This window comes from Aspergillus brasiliensis (genome assembly GCF_001889945.1).
Source record: "Aspergillus brasiliensis CBS 101740 unplaced genomic scaffold ASPBRscaffold_5, whole genome shotgun sequence".
In the NCBI taxonomy this organism is placed as follows: Eukaryota; Fungi; Ascomycota; class Eurotiomycetes; order Eurotiales; family Aspergillaceae; genus Aspergillus; species Aspergillus brasiliensis.
This window is the reverse complement of record NW_027137446.1, coordinates 993,322-1,018,517: the sequence shown is the minus strand read 5'-3', so window position 1 is coordinate 1,018,517 and position 25,196 is coordinate 993,322. Positions and strand designations below refer to the sequence as shown.

Sequence of the window (25,196 nt, the reverse complement as noted above, 5' to 3'; positions counted from 1 at the left end):
CAACATTCGAGATATTTGAAGGATAATCTTCGCCATGCGACGTCCTAGACATAATACGACCTCCTTACCGAGGGACCTGCGCGCCGAACTCGGAATCAGAGATACCTACGGCGAGAAGAAGAATAAGCGCAACGGACCGGCATTGCGGAAAGAACGCCGTCGGGAAGAACGCTCCGGGAAGAAGCAGCCTCAGCATCAGCGACAGCAGCAGCAGCACCGGGGGCCGCCTCCGAAGAAGAGGGGTCGGTATGATGATGAGGAGGAGGAGGATGACGATGAGGATATGGGTGACTTTGATGACTTCGATTTAGATGAGGGTGATGAAGATGATGATGCGGGCGATGTTATGGCGCGACTTGCTAAGGCGAAGGCTGCGAAGGGGAAGGCTGCTGTCCCTGCGAAGGAGGAGAAGCAGCCCAAGTCTATTTTGAAGAAGACGAAGGTTGCGGAGAGCTCTGAATCGGAGGATGATATCGATCTTAATGAGGGTGAGGACGACGAGGTGACCATGCGACGCCCAGTTTCGAAGACGGTTCAAGCGAAGCTTGAAGAGGACGATGCGGAAATTGCTGCGCTGGAGAAGAAGCTTGGTCTGAAGAAGGGCAAAAAGCTCCCGAAGTCTTTCGAAGAGGATGGTTTGGGTGATTTGCTGGGCGATTTGGATGAGGATTCTGCGGATGAGGGTCGGAAGCGCAAGAGGGAAGCTGACGAGTGGCTACGGAGTAAGCGGAGAAAGGCGCAGGGCCTGGAAGAGCCTGAGGAGTCAGAGGAGGACGATGATAGTGATATGGGAGATGGGCTTGAGGACTTTGATGACGATGAGTCCATGGGCGATTTCGATGAAGATGAGGAAGGTGATGAAGACGAGGATGAGGAAGACGAGCCAGCTCCTAAGAAAAAGGAAAATCCCTACGTCGCTCCGGTCAAAGAAGCCGAAAGCCGTCCCCAGAAGTACATCCCTCCATCGCTTCGCGCTGCTTCCAACTCCGAATCCGAGTCTCTCGTTCGCCTGAGGAGACAAGCCCAGGGTCACTTGAACAAGCTGTCTGAAGCCAACATGGTCTCTATTCTCGCGGAGTTCGAGAAACTCTACCGGGATCATCCTCGTCAGAATGTTACTTCAACTTTGATTTCTCTGCTTTTCGGATTGATCTGCGAGAGGTCTGCTCTGTCGGATACTTTCATCATTCTACATGCAGGTTTCATTGCTGCCGTGTATAAGATTGTGGGTACGGACTTTGGTGCGGAAATCGTGCAGAAGATCGTCGAGACCTTTGATGCCCGCGGCGATGAACGAGGCAAGTTTGAAGGAAAGGAGACCATCAACTTGATCTCTCTCCTGTCGCAACTGTACAACTTCCACGTCATTGGAAGCCCCCTTGTCTTCGACTACATTAGGCTCTTCCTCGAAGAGATCAACGAGGAGAACACCGAACTGCTCCTCAAGATCATCCGAAGTACGTTACTTTCATCTTTTTCTTCTAAAGTCCATACTGACCATACCAGACTCCGGACCCCAACTCCGACAAGATGACCCCTCCTCCCTCAAAGACATCGTCCTTCTCATCCAACCCGCCGTCGCCAAAGCCGGCGAAGCCGCCCTCTCCGTCCGTACCAAGTTCATGATCGACACCATCACCGACCTCAAAAACAACAAGCTCAAGTCCAACGTGAACGCAAGCATCAGCTCCGAACACATCACCAAGATGCGCAAGATTCTCGGCTCTCTCAACAACACACGGGTCGTCCGGGCCTCCGAACCCATCAGCATCTCCCGCTCCGATATCCACAACTCAGAGAAGAAGGGCAAGTGGTGGCTCGTCGGCGCCAGCTGGCGCGAAGATCCCCTCGAGTCCGCCCGGAAGGAACTCAACGGCCTCCCTACGAACAGCAGCCACGCCGACGTTCCAGACAGCGACTCCGAGCCCGACCTCGCCAACATCGCCAAAGCGCACCGCATGAACACCGACGTCCGCCGCTCCATCTTCGTCGCCATCATGTCCGCAACAGACTACCAAGACGCGCACGTCCGCCTCCTCAAGCTCCGCCTCAAACGCGCCCAGGAATTTGAAATCCCCCGCGTGCTCACCCACTGCGCCATGGAAGAAGAAGCGCATAACCCCTACTACACGCTCATCGCGAAACGTCTCTGTGGCGAAATGGGCCGCCGTATCAAGGTATCCTTTATGTACACCCTATGGAACATCTTCAAGCGCATGGGCGAGTCCGGCGACATGGACGATAGTGACGACGACGATGCTTTCAACGACGAAGACGACCAGAACAAACTCGAAATGAAATCTGTCGTCAACCTAGCGAAGATGTACGGATCGCTCATCGCAGATGGCACGTTGAACCTAGGTGTCCTTAAGATCCTAAACTTCGCGTACCTGCAGCCGAAGAGCAAGGCCTTCGTGGAGTTGCTTCTAATCAGTGTGATTCAGCAGTCGCAGAAGCAGAAGAAAAAGAAGTCGAAGTCCAAGTCGAAAAAGACTGAGGATGAGGATGAGCAGGATGAGAAGGCGCTCATGGAGATCTTCCTGCGCGCGAGAGAAACGCCGCAGATTGTCAAGGGGTTGATCTATTTCTTGAAGAAGGTGGTTGCGAAGACGGATATTGTGCCTTCTGGGAAGGAGCTGAAGGTTGTGAAATGGGGATGTAAGGTTGCTGTGGATGCTTTGAAGGTGGTGGTTAAGGATGGGGATGCTGAGTGATGTACATAACTATGTATCTTGTGCAGTGCGGGTATGGCGTTTTGGTTCATGGTGTTGAGGGTGGTAAAAGCATGCATATATAGATGTTCTTTAGTCGTTTCATTCAATGGATGAATGTGCTCAGTATAATATCAAGGTATCGCATTGTCGTGCGTTTGGGTATCAAATAATGTACATGATCGCCACATATCCCTATGCGATCAATTCCCATTCCATTCCTACGTGCCATTTACCTGCGCTCTGGAGGTACAAACGGTCCGACGGAGACAGATTATTGAGGCTAAAGTCTGTTCCTGAGACCGGGACATCCTTGTGCTCTCCTAGCTCTACTTCCCAAGCCAGACCTCGAAAGACCCCGACCATATCCCCCGGTTTAAGGCCGGGGACCTGAGTCGATGCATGCCGGGACTTTTGTTGTCGGGGTGGCCCAAGAAGGAGAACGTTCTTCATCTGAGTTTCGGGCTGGGTATCTGTATCATTGCTCTCCGAAGAATCCACAGGATGACCCTGTGCGAACACCAGAGCACCGCAACTCGGCAGGACCGACTGACGAGCACTGGTTATCCGGATAGCTATCGCGTACAGGTCCAATGGATATGGATTCGTTGTCCGGTAAGAGCTCGGACTCGTCTGTTGCTGTTCCCTCTTCGCGCCCATTTCTAGAATCCAGCTGCGCACTTCCGCCGCCATGCCACCAGGGACATAGTTGAGGGCTGCGGAACGGTGACGGCCGCGCCGTCGGAGTGCGCGAGAGGAAGGCGAGAACGGCGTGGGAATGCCGGTGGGATCGTCCTCCTGAGGGGACGGGGAGCGAGGCAGGACGAATGCTGGTGTTCGTCGCTGAGAGCTCGGGACCGGAGTTGTCCTCGAGGGTGGAATTGCCTGGCTACTTGGGGGTAGTTGCGACGCGGATAGCACGAAACGACGAGGTTGTAGAGTGGAGGGCTGGATGCTTGCCGGTGTGACAGGGTGTGGTGTTTCTGCGGGCCGCATTGGTTTCCGAAACTCTGACTCTGGTCGTGTCTGTTTCGGTGTGTGAAATTGCATTGATGGAGTTGATTCGTCTGCTGCTCCTAGAGGATCCGGGGAGGATGTCAGGATCCTATCGGCAGGTCTCCGTCGTTGAACGGAGGGGTTGTCATCAGCGTCATTGTTGCCAGAGACACGACGTCTCTTTTGACGGTCCCTTATCGATCCGAATACTTCATCGAATGCGGCGTCGAGCTCTCCTGGTTCTGGTGGAGAGCTACTCTGAAGTTCGCCCTCGTTCGGTGCATCGTCGTCGTCTGGATGGTCCGAGTCTTCAATGAGCTCTTTCGGGCGAGGGGTGGGTACCTGCTCTCTGGCACGTTTTATATGCCGTGCAGATGGAGCAGGGGTAGCGTATGAAAAGTCATCCTGGTCAATGGAGTCGATCTCCTGAGATGCCTTCGATGAAGCGGGTGTTTGCGAGAGGAAGAACCGCGGGGTTGACGCGAACTGCGGGCCTGCGCTGCGACGGGAGGAGGCACGAAAGGGCGTCTAGACGGATTTAGCTAGAGCAACTTGAACACTGGCAGGGGAGGCGCGTACAGCTACTGGGGGCATTTAGAACAAGCTAGTGGGGAGCAATTGCGCGACAACATGTCGAGACGCGTGAGTAGATAAGTTGATGCATCCACCGTGATATCATTTGACTGATCATTATGCTTCCTCTTTGGGAAAGCGGTCACTTGATAAATGGTAGGGGCTAGTCCCAATACAGCTGCTGATCGGCTATCTGATCTGCGTTGTCTGATTGGCTCTTGATATCCCTCGCCTTGAGCACTGTTCATTCCAGCATGACCCAGCACTGAGCATTGTACAGATGGTAGTCGGACTACAAATTCAAGTAGAGGTTAAACAAGTGAAAGTAATACTAGTCATAAGATATTGGATTTTATTCCCTTCCAGAAGGGGTTGTTTTCAACGAATAATGTCATAATCCTCATTACTCCATTAACCATGGCCGCCCAGCTCCATCACCCAACAGTATAGATAGATTCATCACTCTTTCTGCTCGACATTGGTATCCGGGGATACTGATTTCCGTCTGCAATACCCGTAAGCTTCACTTCGTAGTTGTATGCGTATAGAGGAAGACCAACTTATTGAATTCCTCAATCATGCTCGCCATATTCCCCGCACCACTGGATCGTCGGTCTGGATGGTCGTTTGCCGAACCGCCAAAGCTTCCTAACAGTGAGTTGATAGCTAATTCAGTCATTAGTATCTGATATAACAGTTGATTGACCGTGATGGAACCAACATACCCATCTGATTCCGGTGGCGTTCCTCTTCCGCGAGTTGCTGCTGCAAAGAGCTCCGACGTCGGTCGTGCTTGAGGTGGCCGTACTTCTGAACGAGATCCATATTGATAGACTTATAGTAATTCTTCTGGAGAGGACTGGTTAGGTGAAGAAAGTAAATAGTTTCTGCAGCAATCTGGTGGAGAAATCGGGATTTATAAGTGTGTACAGTGATCCCCCTTCGACGTCATTGCATCATGGGTTCCCCTTGCACCATCATATGATTGCACAAATAATGTGCTCCCCCTCGAGAGGGACTTACAGGGGCCTATGGATTTGTAACATCGACCAGCAGATTGCCAAGTGATGCGTCATAGTTAGTTGTTTTGCCATCCAGGCATCGACCTATAGAAGTGCCTATGCTCAGATCTGCGCATTTGCTTGGCGTCACCGGCTGTGCCAGGCAACTGGCAACTGGTCAGTGCGATTGCCGACGCCTGCACGGATGGCTACCTGCAGGGTTGAGGTCAAAGCTTTTTTGTGACATTTTGGCGATCATTCGGATTGTCACGGTCAAAAGTACTTGGCAGGGGAGGGGTCTTGTGTTCTATTGTGGTATGAGGAACAGTGGTGGTTTCTATCCGGACGGGTATACTTGTCCGGGTCACTTGTATAGGTGTGGCTTCACACTTATCACACAACCTTGCCTTGAGTTCACTTGTTGTATATACACCAATCAACCCATTGTACGGTACACCTGAACAGCCACAATCTATTTCAACCCCTCCAATATCGGAATCAACTCCACCAACGACCGAATCACCACCCCCTCCCTCCCCCCATCTTCATTTCGGGGAAGATAAACCCCCTTCCACCCCGCATCAATAGCAGCACGATAATCCTTGTCATAATCATCGCCCACATGAATACGCACCCAATCAGCATCATTCTCACCAGCCCCTACCAGCCTCCTCGCCTGCCGCTCAGCCACGTCAAAGATCACCGGACTCGGCTTCTCCTCTCCAGCCTGATAACTCGTGATCACGAGATCAATATCATCAACCTTCTCTCCATACCCATCAGTGGAAATACTAGAAGGATCCTCAAATCCCGGTAGTTTCAAACTCTCAATTTCCTGATCCGCTCTACCCTTCCCTACACTCAGTCCCAGTGACTGAAGCACAGCAGGCACCCTGTCATCTGAGTTGGAGAGGACGCCCACAACTACCCTCTCAAAAACACCCAGTTTCTGACCGGTGGTTTTGATTCGCCTGAGACGTTCAAATAACACGCCCGCGTCATCGTAGAGCGCGTAGCCCTGTGAGCTTGCGAAGCGATCCAGTAAGCCCTGGATGAGCTCATCTGGCAATTTGGTAGATTTATCTGCCAAGACCTGCTGAAAAGTAGTGCGGATTAACTCCTCCCACCATTGCCTTGGTCCGCCGTATTGGCCGCAGATGGCATCCGCGCGGCCATAGTTCGGGCGGCGGCGGGATTGCGCTTTGTAAGCGGATTTGAAAGCGGGTTGAAGAATAGATGGTGTGAGTTTGGGGGATTTTTGAAGGTTGAAGGAGTTGAAGGCGGAAATGTATTGTTCGGGGATGGGGTGGCGCGGATGAAAGATTGTGTTAAATGCGTCGATGGTGAGGAGGAGCGTGCGGGGGCGCATAGTTGGTTCCTGGGGGGTTTGTTTTGGGTTGCAATGTATGTGGTGTTTGTCGTTCGATTCTGCGATAGGCTATGTATTCTTAACGAATTAATGCGTATATTATTAAGATCAATTGCTCGTTTGTGATTTCGATTCGAGCGATGGAACAGGAAAGAGATTGATGGATTGGAGGTGATGATCAGCCTGGGCAGGAAGCTGTCGATATCGCATGTTGTCGGGTTGGTCATGTGACTAACCTATCTATAAGAATGAATATGTCCTTTGGCAGTCACAGGGTCAATGCAAGTCTCTATTTCTACAGTCCTCGGGATTGCACCTTGAAGCACATTTTCATATAGTCACCGCTGATTAATTTATCCAAAGAATCCGAGACATCTCACATGGTGCAGGGTGTCTGATAACCCGCCAACCAAGGAGATAACGTATAATGACCAAAAGTATCCAGGAGAAGAATGATAATGCACTTATGTCTATTGACCGTTCTGGATCAATCAAATTACTGTCCGTGCGCATACTCCGGCAGTCTGCCAGACGAAAGCATACCAATATCACACCCTCCTTGGAGGATTATACCTTAACCTTCCACTTCCACTTCCAGTCCAGCAAAGCCCATCGAGACAATGTGAGACCAATAAGCCCGACCAAGAGCACCGCTGAATAGAATCCAATAAGGACCTGAGGTGTAGTTGACTGCAGCAAGTCACCCCCAATAGGAACTGTCAATAAAACCCCGAATGAAGCCACGGAGTACAGGGTACCGTAGAACCGTCCATACTCTTCAGTCCTGCAGAGCTGGCCAGCACATACAGGAGCAAGAGAAATCCAACCCCCAGAGCCAAATCCAAAGATAGCTACCACGCTGTATAAAGTCTTCTCATCATGAGAGCCAACAGGTAGCCACACCGTTGCCATGATGATTAACGTGAGCATGACTAGGCAGAGCAGGATGTTGAAACGGCCAATGTGGTCAGCCGCAAATCCGGGAAGGATTCTTCCCAGTAAGCCCATGCAGTTCAGGACTGTGAGGGAGTAGAATTGCATGTCTACTGGGAAGCCAGCAAAGCGGACGTATGTTGGTAAGAGTGCCGCGCAGCCAAAGATGATAAATTCAAAAGAGAAGACTGCCACGGTTAAAAAACAAAGACGAGGGGACCGGAACACCTGGAAGTCGATTGTCGCTTTGCTGTTGCTGCTAGCTGGTAGGCGGCCCTTGACTAGGATGATTCCTGCTGCGTAGCATCCCAGGGCGATAAAGGCGATAACTCGGATTGACCAAGTCCAGCCGTACTTCGAGAACAGGGTCCGTAGAATTAGTGGGATGATAGCACCTCCAGCTGATGATCCGCCCATACAAATGCCCGATGCTAGGCCGCGTCGGCGGTGGAACCAGTGGCTCAGGACTGAAATTGAGACTGTTGAGACAATGGCTGAAGCGATCCCTCCGAGAATGGAAAGGCACAGGATAAAGTGCCAGTATTTTGTGCACTCAGCTAGTAGCATATAGGAAGTGAAGCTGGCTGCGGATCCGCATGTTAATAAGATTCGAGGTCCGTATCGATCGAACAGTGGTCCGACCTGGACCCCGAGAAATAGAGTCAGAAACACAAACAGTGCGGTGATCCAACCAACATCGCGGATGCTGTATTCGGCAAGCTGGTGCTCGCTGATGTAGTCCTGGACAGTGCCAACTGGAGATTTCATGTCAGCTGTTTGATAATCCCACTTTTATGCAAATGGGGCATGAAAAAGTTGACGTACCTGCTGCTTCGAAGCCAAATGATGGAAACATTATCAAGAGGGATCCCAAGAGGCACATCCATGCCTCTCGACCACCTTCAGGGAAGGCCAGGCTGACTCCGGGCCCATCTACCGGTTGCTCGGTGAGATAATCGTCAGTATTAGACCTTAGTTCAAGCTCTTGGGAGGGCTCGAAAGCGTCCTGTCGGGCAGACCGACGCATTTTGCAGATGATTTCTATGAGTAGGATTATCGCGATGTAATTGCTGCATTCCTATAAAGTGGATGGCGCTCAGTCAAGAGCCCTTGACTATAAAAGGTGCTTGCGGGTGGGTCAGGAATGGAGCTAGTCACCGAAGGGCGTGGAGTACAACATAACTCGGTTCCAATAATGAAGTGACGCATACTACTAAATCCGCGGCAGTGCCGACAATTCCAGGCCTTGCTTTGTTGACTAGAACTGGATAGGATAAGGGCGATAACTATATAGTATAACAATAATTTAGGACCTACTTGTCCTGAAGAACCGTGATGAGACGGAGGCCTGAGTATCTTCGGACCCTGCTGCCGAAACATTGGCGTTACCAGAAGCGGCGTAATATTACATATACAAGAGATCAGCGCGTCACTTCCCTGAGCACCCGAACGAACCTCTCCCGGGATAACGAGCTAGTAACTGACTGGTTGAGTATTACTAGCGATAGATTCGTCAACTTCATTGTCTAGTTGATGCAATTTGAAATCCTCACGCTTTATATCAATCAATCAAGATCATGGCAGCCTCAATGCTACACTCAAGACATCTCTGCCGGCATTTCCATACCGCGGCACGACGGATCCCATTGGCTTATGAACTCCATCGACCGCCTACCAGCAACTCTTCCATAAGCCATATTTCTACTCCAGCCACGCCAATTCTCTTCCTACATGGGTTCCTAGGCTCGAAGCGTGAAAACAGACATGTTAGCAGGGAAGTCATCCGCTTCCTCCGGGTCTAGGTTCGCTCTAACAATCTCATTAGACTACTCGCGAAAGATCTCTCCCGGCCTGTATATGCTCTGGTATGTATTTTCTATGCTGGGTGGCTCGAATAACTACGTAATCCGAGTGGCAATCTGACTCTGAGCCAGGACATGCGCAATCACGGCGAATCCGGTCATCATCCGAAACACGACTATATGGAGATGGCACTGGATGTAAAATCGTTTATTGAAAGTCATCAGCTTCAATCACCGACTCTTATTGGTCATTCCATGTACGCATCGACCATTAACTCATTGTTCCATACAAGACAATGTTGTATCTAACGTATGAGTTCTCAGGGGCGCTAAAACAGCATTAACGTTGGCTTTAGAATCTCCGACCTTGATTAAGGGCGTAGTGGCCATCGACAATTGCCCAATCCGCTTACCACTGGAGTCAGATTTTGTCCGGTATCTGGAAGGTTTGGCGAGATTGAGAGATGAACAGATCACGGACCATTTGCAAGCTGATAGAATCTTAAGTCAATATGAAAAGGTAAGATCTAGTGCTCCGCAATGCTATTTGCTCCCTTCAACTCTCAACAGCAAGTCTAAATGAGAATAACAACAGTCTCCCGCTATACGAACCTGGCTTATCAGCAATCTCCACAAAAAGCCAGATTCACCTTATCTCCAGCTACGTGTGCCTGTCGAAACCTTGAGCACAGCCATAAGGCCTCTTGGCGAGTTTCCTTATCATGTAGAGGAGGGGAATGAGGCCATAAGGCAATTCAAAGGTCGCGTGCTTTTCCTGAGAGCTCTTCAGAGCGGCTTTATCCCTGAATCTGCGCTGCCGTTGATAAATTCCTTCTTTCCGTCTTCTGAAATCGTGGACATCGACTGCGGTCATTGGATTGTTCAGGAGAAGCCCGAGGAGTTTCGTAAAAGTGGGTTTCCCACCCCGCCTTGTATGATATTGGACCGAACTGACATGTGCTTTGATGGTAGTTGTTGGGGGATTTCTCCTAGCACAGGGAAATTAGATTGGTTCGCATTACGGTTCGTGGAAAGCGCTTCTTGATTCTCGTCATATATACTATGCTATATTTATAGAGATAGCCATATAGATGTTTCTTCACGCTGTATTTGTTGTGCTCTATCACAGTAGTTCTGCTTATAGTGAAAAAAAAAACCCCCCCAGGATATGGGATATTCTCCCAGAAATTTGCATGACTATCTTAACTGAACAGTTTGCTTCTCACTTGCAACCTCAACCCGTGATCTGTGTTTCTATTGTCGTCCTTAACATAGCAACAAATTCTTCAGGCGCCATCTTCCCGCTATCCATGAGCGCTTGGTTCTCCTCAATCTGCTCCAAGTCTTCATCATACTGGTCCAATTCGCTCACCTTCCGCAATGCAAACGCCTCCAGTTCTCCTGCATTGTCATATTTCTTCTCACGCTTCGTACATTCCTCGCGGCCCACATGTTTCCGGAGCATGGTAAATGGAAAACTACGACGGTCATTGAACCCAGATGAGAGGAGCATATGCAGCCACATAGCCCCGGATGTTCGGGACCACTTGACGAGGCTAGAGAGTTCCTTCTCTTCGTGGCCTGGGAGTTTTGCCTCTTCCTCCTCTAAAATCTGTATGAACATATCTAGACACTTGAAGTAATGAGCAGCAATCTCGGGCGGCTCTTCACCATTGCAGTCCCAAGCGCTGTTAACAGGTCTGTCTTGAAAAAGCCACCATGGTGCCGAGCCGAAGAGTTGTGCAGGTCCAATATAGGACCATTCAAGATCCACTACCCCCACGACTGTGAGATCGTCTTTGCCACGAACGATGAGATTCGCCAGGCCGAGATCGTCGCAAATCAGCTTGAATTTTCCATGATCATACATCGGATGGACTAGATCCGGTATCAGGGTTTTGAGAGCATTGAATGCTACGTACTTGTTTTGAGCATCGTATGGCCCGCAGGTGGAGTTTGGTTGGTGAACAAGCTGTTCCCAGTCCTGGTTGGCGACATACTGGAAATATTCAGTTGTTGTTGCAAATCCTTTGGTACGGTCGCCTGAAATATTACTTGGTTAATCCGCCAATCCATCATCAAAGGAAGAGGGTGTTGTACCAGAAGTGTCAACTCCTCCATACTGCAAAATACTATGCGCCTTAAACGTGAGCGGCCGTGGCAGCGTAAGGTCCATCCGGACATCATCCCCTAGCAACACCGACAGCGACGGCAAACTGCCAATACGCTCAAAATCCAGTTTAAAATGCTGGAGCATAAACCCCGCCATCTGCCTATAAATAAACTCCACATCACAATCACTAATATCATCTCTCATAACTCTGCTCGCATACTGAGAACCAGGATCTCTCAGAATATCACTCAGGCCCACGCCCTCAATATATTCCATCATAATGAACGGACCCAGTTCAAGTGGGTTATTGGCTGCGGGACCCCACGCCCACACCCTCGGGACGGGAATAGTAGTCCTCTCGCGGATGAGTTGCAGGGCTGATACTTCCATGGCTACTTTTTCATCGGCGTGCTGATTACTGACCATCCCGGCGCGCGGGAAGCGGAGTAGCCAGGATGGGCTGTGGTGATGTTGGTTGTGATGGTCGTTGAAAACCATCTTTAGGCCGGCGTTGAAGGCGCCGTGGTGGAAGGTCCCAACTAGCCTGCAGGGGAGATTTTCGGGGTGGAATGTCGATACCCATTGACAAAAGTGGTTGTTCTCATGGATGAGGTTTATTTTGGTGGCCCAGAGCTGATCTTGTGCTGTGTTGAGGTGGTCGTGCAGGGCGTTGGTATCCATCCTCATACAAGTGAGGCTTTATATATACTTAGTACTACTAGTATCATGCAGCTTTGAAGGAGACGGCTACTAGTACTAGTAGACGTGTAGTAAAACGAGACCTTGATACTTCATCGTGATAGTTATTTTGCAATCACAGAAGAACGAACAAGCATAGCCTTGTTTGTGGAAGTTGTACCCCTGGCTGTGCAACTTACAACAACGAATCCACGTGACACCATGATCTATCTCTACTAACATATCGTCCAACTAAACTACTATCCAAAATTATACAGAGTATGAATCTATAGACTAATAACCCAATCCACATTCCCAGCTCAAGCCACCGTCTAAATTATTACCCCGAACAAGCTTCATAGTCCGATGCCAGTCCCAATGTTCGGTAATCCGAAGCTGGCTCACCTCTCAAAGACTTCGGAGTGAGTTGCTTATTCGAGAGGCCATGTCCGACAAACCCGATCGGCAGATAAAATCCCGACACACTCCGAGGTGCGGAATGGATGTTTTCTGGGTAAGATTATTCTTAAGGTACAATACTATGATAATTTGACGTCAAAGTCTTGCCACTGTATAATGTTAGTAGAAACAAATAACAGTAGTGCCTATGAACAATCTATTAGATAACAGCCCACTGCAAATCCATCCATCCACTCCTCGCTTCTAGGCAACCACATTCGGTAAGGCTGATTGATTTGATCACAAGTGAGTGTGTGAACCAGATCCACACACTCTGCCGAACAAACAAGCCTTTCCACATTCCGGTTCATGCCAGTCGGGTTTGCCATCGGAGATGTGCCACGCTTGATACCTAGTTAATTCTCGTAGATAGCACTCCCTCGCATGCGCTGTCTTACCCCCGAGCTGTCCCATACACTGTCTAGATAATTCATCATTGGCTCTCGATACCCCCTCGCAGAAAGTAGTATTTCTTAACAGCCTTTCTAACCGCCGTATGACTCGTCATCCAATACCACTCATCACGACTAACCCAAAAACCCACCGCTAGTCGCAGCCTCTGTTGGCTGACGCGTCCCTTAGTGCGGGACGGGACTCTTAACAATTATATTATCGCCTCCTATCTACCTATCTATCTACGTAGTTTATCCATCCGCCCCCCCAGCACCTGTGCCTAATAATAATAATATCTGGCGATGGAGCCATAAATAAAGTATTAAATCCGCCCGCGCCCCCTTGATAAGATAATTTTTTTTTCTTTTGCTTGGTTCCCGCTTCCCATCAACATCAAACACCCTATTATACATACAACTTTACGCAAAAGTATGGGTGTCAAACCACTCCTGTTATCGTCCCTTTTATGGGCCGCTAGCACCACCACTACAGTTACAGCTACAACAGCTACAGCAGCGTCATCACCATCAACAACACAATATGCCAACCACATCTTCAATTCCATCCACTCCTCCATGCGACAATGGGGTTCCTCTCTTCAACACAACGGCATGTCATTCTTCCTCGCTACCGTTCCTGCCGGCACCCAGTTCTACCATGGTACGTCGATCGCCGACGCCGTCAACGGGACGGAGTGGCTTGCCTTTGAGCCGGAACATGCCATGGTCTTTGCGAGGCCGCGTCGAGGACCACCGCCGAATGAGGACGATGATGATGATGATGATGACAAGAAGAGGAAGGATTTGAGGAGGCGCAACGAGGAGGATCAACAACAACAAGAAGAGCAGGAATCAGGCTGGTTACATACCTACATCGCAGCTAAGGATCTGCGACTGCTATATGTTGATGGCATGGCGGCTGGAAAGACGTCGAACGGGACGCTGGATCTGGAGGATCGGATTCTGTTCCGGGATGAGTTGGGCGATGGAGAGATGATGGGGGAGCGTGAACGCGCGAATATGTTCTGTCGCATGGCGAAAGAGGAATGGGGGGATCGGCTGGATGGGCTGTTGCGGATGGAGGCTGGGTTTGAGATTATTCTGTGTGACTTTGCCAGGGATTTGAAGCAGGTGAGGGTGACGCAGACGAAGCCGAGTCAGCCGTTTGGGGGACCTGGTGGTGGGAAGGATAAGAAGAGGAAGGGTGGTCCTGGAGGTGGTGGAGATGGAGGATTGTGGTTCAAGGCCATTGCGGCGCGGTATGATGGCATTGGGGGCAACCGCGTGACGCTGAACTATGACAATTTTGTGTCGGCGTATACGTATGGGCTGGATCTGTTCCATTCGGTCAACGAGACGTTCACGCTGCCCCGGTTGAAGCATCTTACGTCGCAGCAGCTGGATCCGATCCGGGAGGCGCTGAGTGACTTGGTGCTGCAGCATGAGGCCAAGGAGGCCACGCTCAACTGGCAGACCGTCACGGATATGGTGGTGGAGCGGTATGCGCGTGAGATTCGCTACCTGGCATCGGGCGAGCTGTCGACGGTGGAGGCGATCCACGCGGAGATTGATACGGTGCTGGGTCCGTTTGTTGACTACGGGGATCGTGATGGGGAAGAAGAGGCCGAGCGCTGCTCCATGCAGTTCATTCCCGGTGGGAAGCTCGGAGATGGTGGTGATGCTGGAGTGGCGGCGACGGCTGTGCATTCAGTTACTCGTAAGATTTGTGCGACAATGGTCGAGGCCTGGCAGGAGACGGATTACAACACAATCATTGGGCTCTTCCAGGATCTGATGGAGTACTTGGCCTGGACGACCTGGAAGCAATGCAGCGGATGCGCCGACCATGAGATTTGCGTGGTGCCCATTTGGCCGATGGGAACCGTAGAAGACTACAACCATCCGCAGTGCCACGATGCCTCGAATCCCAGCAGTGAAGGTCAGCGCTATTGGGGTGGCGGACCTGGTGGCCCTGGAGGTCGTCATCCTCCGTCTTCTTCATCATCGTCCGGATGGATTCCGAGCTTAGTCTCGTTCGTGCGGACATTCCTGGGAGTCGCCCTGGGATTGCATTTCTAAAGTGGACAGGGGGGTAGGAGGGATAAAGATTTCCACGAGATATTTTCGTATCATCATCATCATCTAATTTGAACTTGATTTGACATCTTACATATGAACTTGAAATTCGGGCACAGGAAACTCCGCTCAGGGGCGCCCTGTAAAATTAACTTCTCTTAGCAAATAGAAACCCGTGTGCAGGAAGAGGAAGAAGAAGCAGAAGCGGAACGAGAAAAAGGGTTAGAAAAAGCAATGAGAACCGACCGAAGCTGGTTTTTCGGAGGATCGGAATATGACAATTAAGCTGCCCGACGAACAGTAGAACGGAAGTTAATTCGTTGCTCGTGCGGATTGAAGCTGCTCGAGGCGCCACTTCGATAGTTTCCTGCACGCTTGCATTAAGCGCCTTGTCGATCCCTTCGGTCCAGACACAAACCACTTTCCCTGTCACTTCTTCGGCCACTTCCTGATTTTTTAGTACTTTGGATGGTTCATCACAATTTGTCTGTATCTTTCGTATGGGACAGCAGCAGCAGCAGCAGCTCTATGGTCGGGTTTCAGCTGCGGCGTCCACTATGAACAGCCACAATGGAGGTAGTCTTGCCAGCTGAAGGCGAACAATACCGGGTTAACCATGTCAATTGAGTAGGACCAGGATAGGGTTTGTTCACAGTAGTCTTCCATAGTGTAGGTTAGGCATCAACCCCCATCAACCGAGGCAAGGTAATGATGCTCACTGCTTCACTTTTTGCCCCTCTTCCCCTTTGGTACAGTTAGTTGCCTTATCCTTTTCCCCTGAAACTTGTTTGCTACAATGCTAAATCACATAGTTTCTTGATGGTGCTCCTGCTTCCGGCACTTGCGGATGCAGCCCGAAGTGCATGCGTGCGCACACAACACGAGTCGAGTCCAGCCTATGCAAGACCAGGACGATCCCAAAATTAGGGTACCCACCAGCACATCGATGGGGTCTGGCACCCTGTGGATCCCCCTTCCTTGACATTGATGGATCACGTAGTAGTCTACAAGTGCCGTCCACACCTGTCGATCCTCCGGATCATACACTTGTCAGGTACCAGTGAGCTTGCAGCCGGTGTGCCACCAAAGACAATAATCTTGGATAATGCCTACTTGGCACAAGGAGCACCGGGGGGGGGAAGAGGGGGGATATGGTGTAATTTCAATTCGTGGGGATTGCTAGCGAATAGGAGGAACCGGCCTCACGTTAAGCCTCGGGGGTGTCTATCAGCTACTACTTTCTTAGATAGTATTGCTCGCATATAAATATGCCCTACTGCTGCTCTCTTCACCCTCTCTCTTTTACTCGCAGGTCAAGCAACTTAGTCTCTCTTTAACCTACTTCCGCCTTCTTCCTTCATTCCTTCCTTGCTTGCTTCCCTCGTTTGACGACCACCGTTCCTTTTTGTCGTTTTGTTCCATTCATTCCTTCGTTAGCTTGTGTTCAATATGAAGGCATCGATCCTAACGGCCCTCACGTTGGCCGCTTGCTCCTTCGCGAGCCCCGTTGGCCAGCTTCATGCTCGCGACGGCGAATGCACCTGCCAGCCTAATGGTGGTTCTACCTCTGGCTCTGGCTCTGGAGCTTACTCCGGCTCCAGCTCTGGCTCTGCTCCAGGATCGGGTTCTTATCCTGGCACCGGTTCCGGCTCTGCTCCCGGTTCTGGCTCCTATCCTAGCTCGGGATCGGGATCTGGCTCCTACCCTGGCTCCGGCTCTGGCTCTGCTCCTGGCTCTGGGTCAGGCTCTGCGCCTAGTACTGGCTCTGGATCCTACCCTGGCTCTGGATCCTACCCTGGCTCTGGCTCCGGCTCCGGCTCTGGCTCTGGCTCTGCACCGGGATCAGGTTCTTACCCCGGCTCTGGCTCCGGCTCTGGCTCCGGCTCTGGCTCGGGATCTCAGCCCTCCCAGGTGTCGACCTACACAACCCAGGTCCCAACGCTGCCTGGCTACCAGCCCCAGCCTACGATTACCTTGACGACGACCGTGCCCGTCACTGCCTCCTCCGGATCTCCGGAGTGCACTACAACTGCTCCCGCTGCTCCCGCTGGCCAGTCGACTGGTCAACCTGCTGGCACCGGTGCTCCTACCGGTCCTGCTGGCCAATCCTCTGGCCCTACTGGCCCTGCTGGCTCTACTGGCTCTGCTGGACAGCCTTCTGGCCCCACTGGTCAACCCTCTAGCAACCCCGGCGGCCCTAACAGCCCTGCTCCTGCTGGCCCTACCGGCCCTACTGGACAGCCTTCTGGTCCTTCTACCTCTACTGCTCAGCCTTCTGGCACCACTGGTCAACCCTCTAGCTACCCCGGCGGCCCTACTACCCCTGCTAGCCAGCCGTCTGGCTCTGCTGGTCCTACTGGCCCCGCTGGACCGAGCAACTCTGGCTACCCCGGCGGCCCTAGCTCCTCGTCCCCAGGCGGTGCGCCCAGCTCGACTGCCTCCGGTGGATCCCCCTCGCAGACTCCCTCATGTGAAAACGGCCACTGCCACGGCACCGGCCACATCCTCCAGGATCTGGGCGTCCAGGCGGATCATCTTTTGACTGTCGTTGGTAATGGCACCGAACAGCTGCTGGTCGAGCTCAGCCAGCCCGTCGCGGACGTTCTCTCCAGCCTGGGCCTGACCGGCCTCGCTCAGCCCGTGGGCCAGATCATCAAGGACGCCGGCAGCATTGGCGAGCTGGTTTCGGATCTGGGCGCGCCCGTTGAGAAGCTTCTCGTCGTCACCGGCAAGGACACTGGCTATCTCTTGATTCAGCTGGACTACGACGTCAAGGACCTTCTCGACAGCATTGGCCTCGACGCGTTGGGCGAGCCCGTTGGTGACCTGCTGGGTGCCATTGGCAGCAGCCTGAAGCGTCGTCAGTCCTGGGACTACAACCCTTACGCCTCGAACCCGAACGGACTCGTTGAGAAGCTGGGACCGGTGGTGGACTGCATCTTGGTCGTGACCGGCGACGACACCAAGAGCCTTGTCGTCAGGCTGAGCAAGCCCGTGGCCGAGCTGTTCGAGAAATTGGGACTGACTGGACTGGGCAAGACCGTGGGTAAGGTGCTCGACACGGTGGGCACCGACGTGGGCGACTTGGTTTCGAATCTGGGCGACGTGAGCAACCGCTTGCTGACGGTGGTGGGCGATGGTGGCAGCAAGCTGGTGATCGAGCTGGCGCCTGAAGTTGCGGACCTGGTAGGCGACCTGGGACTTCCCAAGGTTGGTGATGCCGTGGGTGAGGTTGTCTACGCGCTGGGTGAGAACGTGTAAGAAGTCTCAACTTTTGTTGTTTCCACCCCCCTCGTTTCATTTCCTTGTCCTATGAATGGGTGATGGAAATTGCATTGCATCATTTCATGTATTTCTGGGATGCGATGGTGTTGAGGCTACTTACTACCCCATATACTATATAAGATGTAATTAGTATAATTGTTAATGATACCTAATCCACCTATTTTCAGTTGACTTGATACCATTCACGATAACTATCCATAGTAATACTACTTCCCATATCATCCATTCATCCCCCGATTCCACTCCGAAGCAAGTGTACGTAATTCTCATTCCACAGCCTGCTCACTATTGCCTTGCCCCGGATGTAAATTGATTCGCCCCACGGGGTTGGGACTGCCGATGTGGAGAAGCGAGCCGCCAGACTTGGCAAGGCAAAATCGCCATCCCCTGGAGACTGACACAAGTGACAAGAGAAAGTGTGAGTGAATAAGAGTTTCCGAGGGAGGTCACCAAGTTTCACCACCCGCGCAGCTCCCCTTCCAGCAATGAGATTCATGAGTTTCTGGATGATTGTGGGACGTGGGGAGGCCATCCCCCCCCCCGCGGGTAAGATTATTCCCGCCGTGCCAGATCCGATTGCCGGTCAGAGTTCAACTATTTAATCGGCCAGTTTTCTCTACATTTTTCTGCTCTGTTCAGCTTCAAAGTATTACTTTTATTTTGTATCTCACAGACACATCTCCTCTCTTTCTTCATTAGTCCATCTCTTTTAGAGATACTATACGATCATCATGGCGCAAACTCCGCAAGATTTGAAGGTGGCCATTTTGGGTGCTGGTATGTACATCCTTTTATCTACTCATAATTAGATTTGTTTATTGACTGATGAGTAATTGATAGGCATGGGTGGTCTTACCTGTGCTTTGGCCCTGGCCAAGGAAGGCTTCAAGCATATTGACGTTTATGAGAATGCACATGACTTGGGCTTCGTTGGAGCTGGTATCCAACTGGCCCCGAACATGGCCCGCGTGCTGGATCGCCTGGGCGTCTGGAAGGCTATTGAGGCCGAGGCTGTTAACATTACTTCCACCAGCGTTAGAGGTATGTGCTACATACATTCTTTGCTGAAGACCGAGCTCAGCTAATAACTCCGAACAGTCGGTGCCTCGGATACCGAGTTGGCCCACGTTCCACTGGATTACATCCACGAAACCTTCGGCTATCCCCACATGACTGGCCACCGGTCGTCCCTCGCCAACGGTCTATACCAGGGCTGCCTGAAGCACCCCGACCAGATTCGCTTCCACTTCGCCACTACCGCCAGCGATGTCTCCTTCGGCCCCAAGTCCTCCTTCACTGCCACCCCACGCGACACCCCCGAGCAGTCCTACCGCGTCGAGGTCGATGTCCTCCTCGCCTGTGATGGCATCAAATCCCAGACCCGCGTGACCATGCTCGAACTCCTCAAGATCGAGGCTGGCGTCAAGGACACCCAGCAGTCCGCCTACCGGATCATGATTCACAAGGACCAGGTCAAGGACGACCCGGAACTCCTGGAGCTCATCAACGGCAACCGCGTGTCTCGCTGGATCGGCGAGAAGCGCCATATCATCGCCTACCCGGTCTCCAACAACACCATCTACAACCTCTCCACCACCCAACCCGACACCCACTTCGCCGCTGCCACCAATGCCACCTACACCACCCGCGGTGACAAGTCCGCCATGCTGGACGTCTTCGGCGACTTCTGCCCCATGGTCCAGCGGATGCTGAACTACGTCCCCGACGGTGAGGTCTGCGAGTGGAAGCTGCGTGTCCACGAGCCCCTCCCCACCTGGGTGCACGAGACCGTCGCCCTCGTCGGCGATGCCTGCCACCCTACCCTGCCCCATCTCAACCAGGGTGCCGCCCAGGCCATCGAAGACGGCGGTGTCATCGGTGTGGTCCTCTCCAAGCTCCCCGATACCACCCCGGCCTCCATCCACAAGGCCCTCAAGGTCTACGAGAAGGTGCGCAAGGAGCGTGCCTACACTCTCGTCGAATTGGCTGCCGCTTCCGGCCGTACTCTGCATCTGGGTGACGGTGCCGCCAAGGAGGAGCGCGATCGCCAATTCGCTGCGTTCCGCTCGGGCAAGGGCCCTGTGCCCGACAAGTGGGCAGATGCGGATGTCCAGAAAATGGTGTATGGGGTTGATACGACTCAGATCGCGCTGGACCGGTTCGACGAGCTCTTTGCTTCTGCGTAAGCTTTAGCCTTATACCTTTCCTTATCTTTCTTTTTCTTTTTCTTCTTATTGCCTGCGCGATCAACCCGATGTATATTGTATATAGAGCTGATTGATTGTCTCGATGATTGAAGGTCGAGTCGTGAGGCGAAGCTGGCTTGATTGATCGATTGGATTGATTGGTCGGAATTAGTGTTGTTTTATCTAGCATTGCAGCCCCTTGCATAGTATACAATGATGAAGTTATGATTTGATTGTTTGAGTTATTTTTCTTTGTTCTGAATTAATCCCTGCTCATACATCCAATGTGAGGGTATATACTCCCGTAGTTGTACAAAGACGGCATCGTAGTGGCTGGCTGTAGAGTTAGTCTTCTAGGATTGATTTACGAGTAACTAGTAATTAAGTAGTTGTTAGTCATGGTCTAGAATTTACCCCGGATTTTCGACCCCTCAATTGATTTGGTGAAGATCAAATCTAATTAAACCCGAGGGGTTGAACCCATTGGTCCCTGCACACTGGCCAGGCAACAACAATCATATCTACTATTTACCCCTCGAGTTCGTGGGGGAGAGATCCGAGTCATGCCAACGCTACGGTATCTGGGTTTAACATTCTTACATTTTGCGGGGATGAGAAGTGATTGGAATTTTATTCCAGAGTAAATGTGTGAGTCAACTCAACATAAATAGTTATGAGAGATATCTTATGTATAAGTCTAAATTCTAGAGCTCAGATTGTGGCACCGGCTAATGTCTGAAATCGGGATTTGAATCAGACCTTGCGGGATTAGCTGAGGATCCATTCCTGCCTTGATTGATAGATAGATCTCAAGAATAGGTAAGAATTTCGGACGAAAGGGGCCCGACCCAAATTTGAAGGAGGTGAAAATTCTACACTAGTGACGTGCGTCCATCTTAGTTAGTAGTACTTTTGCGGAGTTTGTCGAGCGATGGCCGAAAAGCAAGGTCATTGTTGTGAATCCAATGAATGTGAACTACTTAGTATAGTTAGTCCGCACAAGCCTCGGCAGAAGCATCCCTCGTCTCTGGCTGGTCTAAGCTGTGGTTTAAACTTCTTATCAGATTGTTTGCTGACGGTGGCAAATCGAAAAATCCAGAACAATTCGAATTGCAAAAATACAAGCAAATCATTCATCGGGGAGATTTCCGGCTTGGCGCGCCACCGCTGAATCAGCCTAAGTGACGGGGGTGGTTCTTGCCGCATCGGGCAACTAGCAGGGCACCGACGTAGTTGCTCTTTCCGTTTTTGCCTTCCCTGCGCTGCTTCTTCTTTCCCAGTTCTTCTTCGTCTTCTTCTTCTTCTTCTTCGATGGTCTTGCTCTTCCCTGCTTGTTCTTCTCGCTCCAACCAGTTCAGTTGGATATGCAGGGTTCTTCTGATGCCAGCAGCGCGTCTGACGACCTCTCCCCATCCCAGCCTTCTCACGATTCCGCCCCGTCCGCCGCCAACCGCAACTTGAAGATTGCCATCCCTCGGCTGGCGGCGCCTTCCGTCAAGGCTAACCAGCAACGCACGCCACGCGCCTGTGTCGCCTGTCGCGCCAGAAAGACCAAGTGTGATGGGCGCAAACCCGTGTGTCGCCAATGTCATCGACTTGATCTCGTCTGCAATTATGCCGGTTCCAAGCGTGAACGACAACAATGGGAGCTCGAATCCGTTCGCTCCAAGGCCGCCGCCTACGAATCGCTGTTGCGCGACATTATAACGGATACCCAGCGGACGGGGGCCTCTTCCATTGGCGACATTATCGATGTGTGTAGTCATGCCTTCAGTTCTTATGTTGCCACTTCACCTTGCAGAGTTCCTTCAAAAGTATTGCCATACTGACCGGTTGCCACCCTCTCCCCACCCGCAGAGACACTTCCAAGCATCTCCAGATGTCTTTGCGGCGCTACTAGCTGCCAGATCCATATCGGATCCTCAACTCTCACCGCGGCCAAAACCGGGGATTTCTTTAAACCGCATGCACATAACATTGGCCGCTAAACCTAACAGCACGCTTCATCCTCTCACTGAGACTACTCTAGTACAGGTCAGCAACATCCAATTCTGGACCGACCTTGTCGATAACACCACAGCCAGTCACCTTCTCTCCCTCTTCTTCGCCTGGGAGAACCCGACATGGCGCCTAGTCGACCAGGAGATGTTCATCCGCGACCTGGAGAGTGGGAGTAAGCGCTTTTGCTCGTCGCTGCTCGTCCACACTCTCTTGTTTTTCGGCTGTGTAAACGCCACTGCAGTCTGATGTCGAGTATTGAACGTCAACCACTAACGTTTCTCGATAGTGCTCTTCTTACCATCTGGGGCGCATCACTGATCGCCGTGAGGAGAAGGCCCTGGGCAAGAAGTTGTACTCTGCCTTGCAGCAACTGTGGCAGTCGGAAAAGGATGACAATGGCCTCCCCACGGTCCAGTCCAGCATCATGATCGGCCTGCTTTGTTGTACCTTTGGCATTGACCGCCTGGGGACTCGGTACATCATGCATGGCGCTCACCTTGGTCGTCGGCTGGGGCTTCACCGCGAGTCGGCCCCTTACTTTGCTACTGACGTAGAGGCGGAAGTCGATTCGTTATCCCGGTGTCATAAATTCGTTGCTTGTGGCGTTTTCGATGTGCAGGCGTAAGTGCCGAGCCCCCCTCATGTGCCCCTGGCTGGGCTCTGGCTGATGAGACACAATAGACTCGCGGCACAGGTTTATCGAAAGACACCGGTTTGGGATCAACCGCCTGCCGCGAGCTTCTCGCTAGAAGAGGCTGCGGTGTTGGACGAAGGCGAAGAATGGAGGCCCTACCCCTTCCAGACCCCGGTTTTTCGGCCTTTCAATCATACGGCCTTGTGTTTCCGCAACCAGCTGGTAGCGATTGTCAACGAGACCGCCAAATTCGCGCTAAAGTTCCCAGACGTCACAGTCACTCAAGAGGACTGGATATACGGCCGTCGAACTTATCAGAGGCTACAGGAGTGGCGGGCAAGTCTACCATCCTTCATCTTGCCAGATGAAAATCCTGCGCCAAACATACTTACACTTCAGTGAGTCTTTGCGTTCTTTGACACTTGGTGCCGTACTAACGGCCGGTTGTAGCATGTACTATCAGGCAACGGTCGTGGCATTATGCCAAATCTTCAGTCTATATGCCGACCCGACAAGTAATCAGGCCCTCGATCCAGGATTCGATCCGGAATCAATCAAGCTACAATCCCTGGATACACTAGGATCTCTCGTCTTATTGTATCAAGCATCTCACGGACTTAGATCTGTTCCCATCGTGATGCTACATTACTTTCTCGTTGGTGGCATGCACGCCATCTCGCAATTACGCCCTTTGGACCTCAAGTGGAGTTTTGTCCTGGAGGCGTGCGTGGTCGGGTTGTGGCATCTAAGCCTGGGATGGGGCCGCATGTGTACGGCATTTTTGCGGACCATTGAGCTTGTCTTGCAAGCTACCAAACCGGACCCAACATTGGTGCCGCCTAAAGTGACTGCTGTTTTGCGGCTGCTAAAGAGCAATCTCTGGACAGCGACCGATGTTACTTCTTTGTCAGCCGACTATGTGGTGCATCATGTCCCGGCTGTTGGGAGACAGTCCGGGCCGCAATTTCGAGCCGAAGGCCTAGAACAGCTGATCCGCTCCATGGACGATTTCGCCATCAGCTAGTGGGCGGTGAGGACGGCAATTGGCCGTCTCTGGATTCTTCAATCGTTCTCCGTATACGATCTTACGGAACTAAACCGTGTTGGGCAAGCTCTGCGGCCCATGTCTGCAATCAGCTTGGAGTCTGCCTTCTCCGCTGGCTTGCATCAACCTTACAATTGGCATATCACACAGCTCTCGCGGGTGAGCCAACAGTGGCTACCATCGTCGTCTTCTGACGAAGACCCACACAGTCATCCCGCGCCGGTGCAAAGCAATCCCGCCGTCAGTGACAGTAGATACAGTATCTTTTGATGTACATCTGCGAAGAGAATGTCGTTGGACTGGCGCTGCTGTATGGATTGTGATGGACGGGTATATGGTACATGTGTATACCTTGGTAATAAACGCACCAGTCTTATCACTTCGATGAGATTATCTTTCGGGTTATACGCCAATTGATAATATACTGCACTGATAGATTTAACTAATCATCTAATGCATCTATTTCCAATCACATTGTTTTCAAAATCCAGTCATGTACCCTGACAATGCCAATCAAACCGTAACACCGTCCAAGCTCCTGATGCACTCAACTCCTTTCAAGAAACTCAACAAGCCAACCAGCCATTAATCATCAAATAGATGTAGAGCACATACACACACTCACTCATTCTCCAAGTACTTCTCTCCTCTCCCCACTCCTCAAAAACAAAAGACATCCATGAACTTCTACTCCCACTGCCCCCTCCCCAACTCCCCCAACCGATTCCTAGCATGTTTCTCTAACAACGCCTTCATATTCCCCGAACTTCCCGTCCCCCTCTCTTGCACCCTCAACTGTCTCTCCCTCTCGCGCTCCCTAGCAGCAGTATAATAATTCACTGCTCCACTCTTCCCTCCCCCACCACCACCACCACCACCACCACCAGCAATATTACTCGACTTGCTACTCGTCGACGACAATGACCCACCACTCTTTGTTCG

At 51.6% G+C, this 25,196-nt stretch overlaps 11 protein-coding genes across 11 annotated transcripts; 6 read left to right on the top strand and 5 right to left on the bottom strand.

Annotated features, from left to right (window-relative positions):
* Nucleotides 1-34: 34 nt before the first annotated feature.
* ASPBRDRAFT_54454 (MIF4G domain-containing protein) lies at nucleotides 35-2,714 on the top strand (the record flags this gene model as incomplete). The annotated part of the gene is made up of 2 exons (XM_067627236.1): nucleotides 35-1,457; nucleotides 1,507-2,714. 2 exons carry the CDS (start codon nucleotides 35-37, stop codon nucleotides 2,712-2,714), a joined length of 2,631 nt encoding a protein of 876 aa, XP_067479886.1.
* Nucleotides 2,715-2,906: 192 nt separating this feature from the next.
* Nucleotides 2,907-4,301, bottom strand: ASPBRDRAFT_54453 (uncharacterized protein; the record flags this gene model as incomplete). The annotated part of the gene is made up of 2 exons (XM_067627235.1): nucleotides 2,907-4,235; nucleotides 4,287-4,301. The coding sequence occupies 2 exons, from the start codon at nucleotides 4,299-4,301 to the stop codon at nucleotides 2,907-2,909; spliced, it is 1,344 nt and encodes a 447-aa protein (XP_067479885.1).
* Nucleotides 4,302-4,739: 438 nt separating this feature from the next.
* Nucleotides 4,740-5,314, bottom strand: ASPBRDRAFT_74567 (uncharacterized protein; the record flags this gene model as incomplete). The annotated part of the gene is made up of 3 exons (XM_067629251.1): nucleotides 5,006-5,314; nucleotides 4,841-4,946; nucleotides 4,740-4,785 (listed from the first exon to the last, which is right to left on the bottom strand). The coding sequence occupies exons 1-3, from the start codon at nucleotides 5,103-5,105 to the stop codon at nucleotides 4,740-4,742; spliced, it is 252 nt and encodes an 83-aa protein (XP_067479884.1). The 5' UTR covers nucleotides 5,106-5,314.
* On the bottom strand, nucleotides 5,307-6,808 carry ASPBRDRAFT_42362 (uncharacterized protein). Its single transcript, XM_067624785.1, has one exon. It carries the CDS (start codon nucleotides 6,648-6,650, stop codon nucleotides 5,754-5,756), a length of 897 nt encoding a protein of 298 aa, XP_067479883.1. The 5' UTR covers nucleotides 6,651-6,808; the 3' UTR covers nucleotides 5,307-5,753.
* Nucleotides 6,809-6,989: 181 nt separating this feature from the next.
* Nucleotides 6,990-8,710, bottom strand: ASPBRDRAFT_206536 (putative MFS monocarboxylate transporter). Its single transcript, XM_067621774.1, has 2 exons — nucleotides 8,409-8,710; nucleotides 6,990-8,338 (listed from the first exon to the last, which is right to left on the bottom strand). Exons 1-2 carry the CDS (start codon nucleotides 8,608-8,610, stop codon nucleotides 7,218-7,220), a joined length of 1,323 nt encoding a protein of 440 aa, XP_067479882.1. The 5' UTR covers nucleotides 8,611-8,710; the 3' UTR covers nucleotides 6,990-7,217.
* Nucleotides 8,711-9,043: 333 nt separating this feature from the next.
* On the top strand, nucleotides 9,044-10,491 carry ASPBRDRAFT_64984 (putative alpha/beta hydrolase). The gene is made up of 6 exons (XM_067628502.1): nucleotides 9,044-9,357; nucleotides 9,409-9,448; nucleotides 9,518-9,642; nucleotides 9,710-9,905; nucleotides 9,981-10,296; nucleotides 10,358-10,491. Exons 1-6 carry the CDS (start codon nucleotides 9,161-9,163, stop codon nucleotides 10,390-10,392), a joined length of 909 nt encoding a protein of 302 aa, XP_067479881.1. The 5' UTR covers nucleotides 9,044-9,160; the 3' UTR covers nucleotides 10,393-10,491.
* A 128-nt stretch (nucleotides 10,492-10,619) lies between these two features.
* Nucleotides 10,620-12,179, bottom strand: ASPBRDRAFT_54448 (phosphotransferase family protein; the record flags this gene model as incomplete). Its single annotated transcript, XM_067627234.1, has 2 exons — nucleotides 10,620-11,428; nucleotides 11,486-12,179. The coding sequence occupies 2 exons, from the start codon at nucleotides 12,177-12,179 to the stop codon at nucleotides 10,620-10,622; spliced, it is 1,503 nt and encodes a 500-aa protein (XP_067479880.1).
* A 1,016-nt stretch (nucleotides 12,180-13,195) lies between these two features.
* ASPBRDRAFT_42358 (uncharacterized protein) lies at nucleotides 13,196-15,290 on the top strand. The gene has a single exon (XM_067624784.1). It carries the CDS (start codon nucleotides 13,460-13,462, stop codon nucleotides 15,104-15,106), a length of 1,647 nt encoding a protein of 548 aa, XP_067479879.1. The 5' UTR covers nucleotides 13,196-13,459; the 3' UTR covers nucleotides 15,107-15,290.
* Nucleotides 15,291-16,248: 958 nt separating this feature from the next.
* Nucleotides 16,249-18,540, top strand: ASPBRDRAFT_42357 (uncharacterized protein). The gene has a single exon (XM_067624783.1). The coding sequence runs from the start codon at nucleotides 16,553-16,555 to the stop codon at nucleotides 18,362-18,364; it is 1,812 nt and encodes a 603-aa protein (XP_067479878.1). The 5' UTR covers nucleotides 16,249-16,552; the 3' UTR covers nucleotides 18,365-18,540.
* Nucleotides 18,541-19,119: 579 nt separating this feature from the next.
* On the top strand, nucleotides 19,120-20,574 carry ASPBRDRAFT_124100 (putative monooxygenase; the record flags this gene model as incomplete). The annotated part of the gene is made up of 3 exons (XM_067617662.1): nucleotides 19,120-19,165; nucleotides 19,229-19,429; nucleotides 19,487-20,574. 3 exons carry the CDS (start codon nucleotides 19,120-19,122, stop codon nucleotides 20,572-20,574), a joined length of 1,335 nt encoding a protein of 444 aa, XP_067479877.1.
* Nucleotides 20,575-21,938: 1,364 nt separating this feature from the next.
* On the top strand, nucleotides 21,939-24,733 carry ASPBRDRAFT_672869 (putative C6 transcription factor; the record flags this gene model as incomplete). The annotated part of the gene is made up of 5 exons (XM_067628864.1): nucleotides 21,939-22,328; nucleotides 22,432-22,815; nucleotides 22,862-23,196; nucleotides 23,257-23,607; nucleotides 23,660-24,733. The coding sequence occupies 5 exons, from the start codon at nucleotides 21,939-21,941 to the stop codon at nucleotides 24,231-24,233; spliced, it is 2,034 nt and encodes a 677-aa protein (XP_067479876.1). The 3' UTR covers nucleotides 24,234-24,733.
* Nucleotides 24,734-25,196: the final 463 nt, after the last annotated feature.